At 48.6% G+C, this 8,622-nt stretch overlaps 2 protein-coding genes across 3 annotated transcripts; both read right to left on the bottom strand.

Annotated features, from left to right (window-relative positions):
• Positions 1–713: 713 nt before the first annotated feature.
• On the bottom strand, positions 714–1,205 carry LOC132083630 (histone H2A). The gene has a single exon (XM_059488425.1). The coding sequence runs from the start codon at positions 1,113–1,115 to the stop codon at positions 714–716; it is 402 nt and encodes a 133-aa protein (XP_059344408.1). The 5' UTR covers positions 1,116–1,205.
• A 1,875-nt stretch (positions 1,206–3,080) lies between these two features.
• DPAGT1 (dolichyl-phosphate N-acetylglucosaminephosphotransferase 1) lies at positions 3,081–8,539 on the bottom strand. 2 transcript variants are annotated; one of them, XM_059488422.1, is made up of 9 exons: positions 8,047–8,533; positions 7,849–7,969; positions 7,550–7,763; positions 6,889–7,035; positions 6,672–6,756; positions 6,033–6,221; positions 5,316–5,403; positions 4,824–4,979; positions 3,081–3,646 (listed from the first exon to the last, which is right to left on the bottom strand). In XM_059488422.1, the coding sequence occupies exons 1-9, from the start codon at positions 8,199–8,201 to the stop codon at positions 3,581–3,583; spliced, it is 1,221 nt and encodes a 406-aa protein (XP_059344405.1). In that variant the 5' UTR covers positions 8,202–8,533; the 3' UTR covers positions 3,081–3,580. The 2 variants fall into 2 exon arrangements, with proteins under 2 accessions (XP_059344405.1, XP_059344407.1); XM_059488424.1 differs by lacking the exon at positions 4,824–4,979 and having other exon boundaries at positions 8,047–8,539.
• Between the last annotated feature and the right edge of the window lie 83 nt (positions 8,540–8,622).

Here is an 8,622-nt window from a genome sequence, read left to right on the forward strand (position 1 = left end):
GGGCCTTTTCACTCACTGGATCACTGAAGGCTCCCATTAGGTTCCTGACACCATGTTCCTTATAGTAAAGTAGCAGAGATGCTACATTCATCCTTGGCCTTAGTGAAGGTAAATTGAGTTATTGGGTAGATGCACCTGATACACTAGGCAATTGGCTAGTATTAGATACTATGTGTATGTATATTAGCTATACTAGCTGGATTGGCTAGTATTAAATGAGGGGGCGGACAGCCATTTTGATTTCCCTTGTATGTTTGTGCACAAGTCATGAGAGCCAGTTAGCTAGACTTGCCGGTGAAGGGGGAGCTGAAGCAGAAGCCCGAATTCCAGATACTGTCGCTTCCTGCGCTTGGCTACTAGGTCAGCACCCTCTGAGCAGGGTTTGATTGTTACAGTGTCTTGCAGAAACACTGTAACGGCACCGTGTTGGGGTGCTGTTTCGTAAATAATGCAGTTTTGTAGTTTTATTTTCTAGGCAACGTCCACTGAATGTACCAGAGGTAGGTAAGAGTTAAAATAACGGGTCCTTACGGAGCAGCTCTCACGCTCAGTTTTTGACTGGTCCCGGGCCGCTTCTCTCCTCCCCGCCCCCCGCTGCCACAGCCGGCCACGCCTCTCGTCCCCTTCCCTCCTCCGCGGATCGCAGCTCTCCCGGTGAGCAATGGGGTGGCCCTGAAAAGGGCCTTTGAGTTGGGCCGGGAGGGCCGGCCTGCCTAGTACTCCTGCGACTGCTGCCCACTGCCCCTCTTGCTGGTCTTCTTGGGCAGCAGAACGGCCTGAATATTGGGCAGGACGCCGCCCTGCGCGATGGTAACGCCGCCCAACAGCTTGTTGAGCTCCTCGTCGTTGCGCACCGCTAGTTGCAGGTGACGGGGGATGATGCGCGTCTTCTTGTTGTCGCGTGCCGCGTTGCCCGCGAGCTCCAGGATCTCAGCGGTCAGGTACTCGAGCACGGCCGCCAGATAGACGGGCGCACCAGCTCCCACCCGCTCCGCGTAGTGCCCGCGCCGCAGCAGTCGGTGAACGCGCCCCACCGGGAACTGCAGCCCAGCCCGGGACGAGCGAGACTTGGCCTTAGCACGGGCCTTACCGCCGCTCTTGCCACGGCCAGACATGGCGTCTCACTCCGCTGCTGAACCGATACGACTGGAAGTAGCGCGCCCAGCATTTTTATAACCTCCCGCCAAGTAGAGTCCAGCTCATTGGACAGCGCCACTGTCCCTAGCTATTGGTGCGTTTGCCGAAAGAAGCTTTTTGCTGACTGGTCGCTTGTGTGATACCAGCGCGTTTGCTCTGAATGTGTTGGGCGGGGTCCGACCAATCAGCGAGCGAGGCGCCAAATTTAAACCACGCCCAGGTTATCGGTGGGGCCCTTTCGCCGGCCCAGCGAGATGCGCGGTGCCGGCCCGCCCACTGCGGGGGGAGACCAATCCCACAGAGCGCTTCGTGCCGCCTGGCCAGGCGCACAGTGCTTTATGAGGGCTGGAGTCAGTCCCTGGGCCTGGCTTTCACCCAGAGCGAGGTAGAGGGGCTCCCCGCGTGCCTACAGACTGAGAGGCATCCCTGTCTGTAGGGCCATTTGCGTTAGGGCGGCACATTGGGGGAAGAGCAGTTAGGGATGTGAAAAAGCCTACCATGAGATCCTTTTCAGGGAATTCTGGGAATGTGTGAGATATGAGTTCCTAATATGGGTATATTAAGAGAAGCACCAAAGGAGAGTGAGGAGTCAAAGTGGATGAGGAGGAAAAAAACCCATGGAAACACTGAAGGAAAAATAAAAGTGAAGGAAGTGGTAATGTTTTAAAATGTTGCTGATCAGTAAGAATTATCTCTGCAGTCTGTGCTGTCTTACTTAACCCATATGTTATGTATGGTTTTTTTCCCCCAGAGTGAGCAGACTATGCTGTGTGCCTCTGGAGGTCTAAGTGCCAGCAACTGATGTTAGGACACAGATCAGAGCAGCCAGTGGTTCCAGCAAATGGAAAGACTTCAGCACATGCAAGGAGGGGCCAGGGCTAGGTGGAATGCAAGCGCGTGTGATCCCTAGCGAAGGAGCCAGACTACAGAGCAAGTAGGAGAATGGGCTTTGGAGCCCACGACCAGGTATGGGAGAGATCAGGGTCAGCAGGATGCTTACTGGAGGTAGGGCTGAGCCAGTTTACTGGGAAAAATGGATTGGCTGCCTGAGAAATACCTATTGGAAGGCCACATTCCTAGATGAGCTAGCAGGGAGATTAATTTCTCTGTTCATACGCCCTGATGCCAGGAAATCCAGCAACTGGTTACTGGACAGACTGTTTAAGGCCAGGTACTGAATGATTTCATGATGTTTGTGTGTATGTGTTAATGAATGTACTGTATTAGCATACTTACAAACTGATTGGCTGGAGAGGAGGAAGAGGATTCAGGCACTCATACCATTCGTACGTGAATGCTGTGTGTTTTCTGTGTTGATCAGTGCTGCTGGACACAGGCATTTTTGCCTTCTGGTAATATATTCCAATGTTACTAGCTGGACTTGGGTGTGGGGAGGTCCGTTGCCCTTGCATCTATTGGTGTACTGGGCCTGGCAATTTCTTCTCTTAGCCACCTCAGCATTCCTGTTTCTGCTGTTGCATTATTTCACTTTCACTACCGCTGCACTTGCAAAGACTATAACCTGGTACTCCAATGCCTGTGCTATGTTTTTCTGTCAGGTAGGTAGCAATTCTGTGTTGAACTATGGTGCTAAATACTGCTCTATAAATAATTGTTTGTATTTGAAGAAAAGGGACTGGCAGTCAGCAGTTATAGTTCCGCATTAATAAAAGGACCTTACTGATGCCCTGTTAAAACAAGGACATAGTGATCCTTACTCTGCTAGTCTGTTTCAGGCATGTCCTCTTCCAGGGAGGAAGGCAGACTATAAAGGTATTCAGAATTAAAAGCTTATCAGCAGGAACATTCCCAGTAGCCATAAAAAAAGAGGGAGTGTCCACTGCAGAAATGATCAGCTGCCTAACAGGGTAGAAAGCTAGAGATGGATCACACAACCTAGTTTCACTGCATGTCAATGTTGTCAAGGCAAACCACTGCAGGGGAAAGGGTACCATGAATTATTTTATTCTTGGAGCACTCTTAGTTTTGAGTACGGGTTATAACATGTCATTCTGTGTCCATGGACCAAAAACAGGATTGGAGAAGCCAGGAATGGAGTCTGGTTTACTTATTCTGCTCACAGAAATTAAAGTTGCTGTTTTCTCTCTTGGTGAACAGTAGTCTTTGTTAGACGTACAGAGATTCCACCTTTCCCACTTTCCCTAAGTGCTGTCATTTGCTTCCCTTCTAAAAGGTATTCCTAGTAACAATGATGTCCGAGTAGTAGTGAATCTTTTCTATCACAGAATTGGACAAAAGCCTTTGGTGCACAAAGAACATCCCGGTTCAAAACTAGCCCACGCAAAGCAGTTGCTTGTGTTTTGACAGGTATTCTGAGGTTCCCAGAGGGTGGGAGCAACATCAGTTGAATCATCAGTTGGTCAAGCAACTGGATAAAATGGACTGCCAGGTAGAACTCTTTCCCTCACTCCTGACAGTCCAGTCAGACATCATAAAACAAGCGCACTAGTTGGTACCGGATCGAAAATGCAATCGTGCTGCCAAGGACCTAGGTAAAAATCAGACACATAACAGAAACATACTGTCAAATGGTTTACAGGCTGTCAGATTCCTCCTTTCCAAATGGATTTACTAAGCTTTCCAGCATGCCTCATTTCATAAAATAGCAACTAAAGACTACTTTTTTTTGGTATAGGAAGTCGCAGAAGTCTATCCAAAGACATTGTTTCTTTCTCTAATGATTTTAGGTATCAGTGGGAGATTTTTCATTGTGCCTGCACACAGTCACATTCTAAGAATATGTGCACGAGATAAGAGTTTGAGAATAACTCCTTCCCCCTTAAGGAATTTTAACATAAATTTTATGTTATTTTAACATAAACCCCATGGTTTGTAATGGAAAATACCTTATGTCAAAGCTGAAATTCAGTACCCTTACAATAAGGTGCTATCAGGACTTCTCTGCTGTGACTGGGATCAAGATAAGTGCTATCTACTTCCTTTCTTCTCCCATCCCCAATGTCATCTGCCTAAGCCCTCAACAGGCTTTCGTTGCAAGCTCTCCCTCTCAAATTGGACTCTGGCTAAGTGTCTCTTTCCTAGTAAGAATCCCTTATCTTAAATCTGAAGATGAAAAGAAGGATTTTATTGTGGCCAGTTAACCAATGCAGGCCTTTCAAAAAGCGGTGTTTTCACTACACTATGCTCGAGAATTCACATGCTGAATAGAGGTAGTGGCAGGATCTGTGAAGCATATCCTTATACTCCAAGTGGCTTCAAAATGCTCCCGCATGCCCCTCAGACTGAGAGACTGCTGAGCCACATGCCATCCTTATGCAAGTCCACTTGCTGGTGACAACTGTGAGACTGTTATTTTGTATTACTGAAAAACAGGAACGTACCAAAAGGCTGTCTTGAGTCAGTGATATGGCAAGGCACTCTGCTGTGCTCACGTTTTTCTTGCAACCAATGATTCGTGCCTTGGGAATCTTCTTAAGCTAACCTTCTGACTTTTTTTATAAGCTCTCAATTGAACAGGGAGGTGTGTGTGGATTTCTTCCCCCCTTGAAGTGTGTAAACCTCTTATTCTCCTCAAGCTCCACAGCTCAACTGCACTTTGTGTGAAGAGCACAATATTTTACTTTCCCCTTAAAGCTCTTGATACTGACTTGGATCTGTTTCTGTTGCAGAGTAAACCTTTCTACTGGCGGAACCCTTTGTCTGACCTGAATGAGTAGCAACAGAAGAGTGAGATTTCGCTCGTGGGTGGGTCCGATCAGCTTTATGACAAAATTAATAAGTGTCATATTATTGCATTCAGTGTATTCGCCATCTTCATCTGTTCCACTCCTCACATCTACTACGTGCAAGATCTTGACTACCTGAGGAAAGAAATATTGGACGCTATTTCACCAGGTATGTTTGGTGTTCACTGGCTAATCTTGCTCAAGACCCCTTTTGCTGCACCAGCCCTGAAATCCTGGTTGTGGTCTTACCAAAAAGGGAGGACAGACTTATGATGGTCCTGGGGTACTTCTATGTGTGGTTATTCTGAAAGACTGATTTTTAACACAATCAAGTGACTGGGAGGGATGGTAACAGACTTTCTTCAGTAACTATTGAACTCTGAAGTTCTGCATTTTCTCCCACCCTGTTTCTCTTTCACTTGATGACTGCCTCAAAATGCACCTGAATTTTGAATGTTGTCCACAAATTACCTTCAGAATGCTTGTTCCCAGGGCAGAGAGGCTCTTAGTTTTGAATTTGGAGTAGCTCATCTCCAACCTGCCTGTACTAGGATTAAGCCTAAAAGAAACATTTAAAATTAGTCCAGATGCAACAAGGAGATAGATCACTTTGTAAGCAGACTTCGATCCACAGCTGAGAAAGAAATCCAGTGGTGGAAGAAACAGGAATAACCTGTTAAATAATACTTAAAATAATACTTAAAACCAGCTGCTAGTATCTAGCCCCTCAAGTGGGGCAGAGAAGACTCCTTCCCATTGCACCCCCAATATATGCTGTGTAGTTTAAAGAATAAAACAGAAGAATCTAACATCTGCAGAGAGAACTGCTGATGTGGCATAGTGCTATATAGAATGCTTGTTACTGTGAAATCTTAGCAGATCCCACTACCGCAGTATTAAAAGCAGCCTGTGTCAATTTCTCTCGATCTTGTAGGTTGGAATCATCATGTTCTAACCTTGTTAAAAATCATTCTGTATCTGAGGGGTGGGCTGGTCAGAGAAGTGCACTTCTTTGAAAAACCTCTACTGTATGATCTGACTGTAGCTAGCAGAGTGAGCTGCTGTCTTTTAAAGAAAAAGCATACTTGGACAGCTTTTAAAAAGAGCACCTTCCACCACCTTTCTCAGCTGGTGTTGGAGGTAAAAGACACAACCTGTAGTACCACTATAGGTCACTTGGTACATTACCTCGGTAGCCGGTGACGGGGACAAGGAATGACGTGGAAGAGTTGAGGCAATGAATAGAGGAAGTTGAGTACTTGTGGGATGAAAAAAAGCAGCATTGTTTTGCTGAAGTGTCCCAAGATCCCCACCACAGCAAAGGTCATGCCAGCAAAGTAGCAGAAGGTATCCCCAACAAACACTCGAGATGGGTACCTGTAATCCATGGAGCAGAAAAGCAAAGGTCTGACATGACTGCTATTGCCTCAAAAACGACTATTTATAACCACTGATTGTGTGCCCACATTGCAGGTCAGGGGACAATGGAGATCTGCAGCAGATCTACGCAGTAAAAACAATTGTAGGTATTTATTCTAAAAATTGCAGGAGTGGGACCCACCACCTGACTTGCGGAGAATATTGTATGAAAAGCCAGCCAGTGAGGCACAGGAGACAGTGTATTCTGCATGTCTGGGTGAGCTGGTGTGACCACAATTGTTTTAATACAAAACAATCCATGCTTTGTGTTCTTGGATCTGGCAAGAAACCTCTCTACACTCCAGTGTTCCACACCTGGAGGTGGTTAAGTGGTTTTGTTCATTCAAAAAGGGAGAAACTAGAGGGAAAGGATGCTTCCAAACAAATTCTGAATGTCTGTCCTCTTACCAGTTGTAGTAAAATAGGCCCAGTGTGGTAAAAAAAAAGGGAATCATGAAGTAGAGAGAAAAAATGTGATCATCTTGATAATCCCCTATAGAAAAAAGAAAAACATGTGTTTGTGATAAGACAAGACTGGTTCATTTTTAGTAATACCAGCTACTGAAATCTAAAATTCAATCACCCTTTGCTTTTTGTGCCCACAAAGGTTTGTTATTTTCCTTACCGTTTAGCTCTACAATATTGAATATGATAATGGAAGCAGCTATCACCAGCGACTGTCCTGCTTCAATTCCATTAATTCCAGCAAGAATGTTGATGGCATTAGTGCAGAACACTGCTAGCATACCCATGTACACGTAGTAGAGGATACCTGCAGAGCAGAGCAAGCCAAATGCATCAGTATTTGGAGGCAAAGCAGGCCCTAGACCAATTCACTGAAGCTCTCACTTCTTGCTTTATACAACAACCTATTACCTAACAATCTCAGTGAGTTTTGATAGTGGTAGCTTACAAATAAGATTGCTTCCTCTCTTACAAGCTGGCTGTCATGTGTACATGTACTGTGACAAACTGCCGTGACATGGTGGCCAGCTGTAGTGCTGTTTCTGTCTTTCTAACATCCTGATGTTATCAGCCATGTGCTGTGTGCCCCACTACTCAGCTGTATTGCCAGGATCATGGGAAAATGACTGGCGTCTGTCTATGCACACCTGAATGTGCACTGGGTTTCTGGATGTTCTTTCCAGCCTAATGTTTAGTGGGTGGACTGCCACTCTCTTACTGATTACTTAAGCAAATTCTTAGTCTGCTCCCTCTGCAGTAAGAAGTGCTCAATGTGATCCCTTGCCACATGGATGACAGCTTCTGGTGATTCATAAACTTACCCAGGTCCAAGTGCATGCCCAGCAGCACCCGGAAGGGCTTAGGCACCACAATGGTCGTGTTCCCAAAGTTGGTGAAGTAAACCATGAGCAGTGGGAGGGAAGCCATGGTAGGAAGAAGCAACTTGTGGCGCCAGCGCAGGTTCAGAACATCATCTGCAAAGCCCAGGAAAATCATGCAGCAGATGGCAAGGAGCGAACCGATGAGCTCCACGAACTGCAGGACAGAGAACAGGACCCCGGTCACCGGTGGCCACTCCCTGCCCCTGCCTGCCACGCTTGCAGCACTAGACGAACCTCACCTCGTCGTGAGGAAAGGCCGCGCACTGCTCCTCCACAAAACATCTCAGGAAGGGCACGGGGATGAAGCAGAAGAGGATGATCAGGAACACGGCACCGCTGATCACGCCCTGTGCTTCGGGGCTGGAAGGTAGAGCGGGGGGAGTCAGCCGTGCCTGGGCCGCCCCCGCGGGGCAGCTCTCTGGGGCAGCGCTACTCACACGGGCCGCCTTGAGGTCTTGTTGAGGTCCTCCCCGAAGAGCCGCGCGGCGAGGAAGTGGTCCGTGAAGGCCGGAATCAGCGTGAGCGTGGCCGCGAAGCCCAGCAGCGACCCGCCGAGGTTGATTAGGAGGGGCACAGTGGGCCAGGCCGCCATGGCCGCGGCGGGCGCTGCCCCTGCCAAGGGCGCGGAGCGAGGCCGGGCGGGGGCGCTGCCCACCGCCTTCCCGGCCGGGCGTTACGCGGGCGGCGCCGGATGCGCGGGGCCATCGCGGCCTATCGGGGGCGGGGGCGCCATCTTTGGCCCTGGCATGAGTCTCCTGCCGGCACGGAGCTCTGCTAGCAGGACGGCCGGGATCGGTAGCGGTTTCCGCCGCGCTGAGGGTGTATGGAGGGGTTTGTCCCCGGTGCTAAGGTTCGCGGTGCTTCTCCTCCTCCGCGAGGTTCCTCCGAAACTCTGCGCCGGGAGCAGCACTCGCCCAGGGACGGCCCACGGACTCCGCCCCGCAATGCCCACAACCGCTATGGCCACCCTGCCCCCCCCCCCCCCCCCCCGTTCTTTATTGGTACGTCACTTC

This window comes from Ammospiza nelsoni, chromosome 24, assembly GCF_027579445.1.
Source record: "Ammospiza nelsoni isolate bAmmNel1 chromosome 24, bAmmNel1.pri, whole genome shotgun sequence".
NCBI classification, from domain to species: Eukaryota; Metazoa; Chordata; class Aves; order Passeriformes; family Passerellidae; genus Ammospiza; species Ammospiza nelsoni.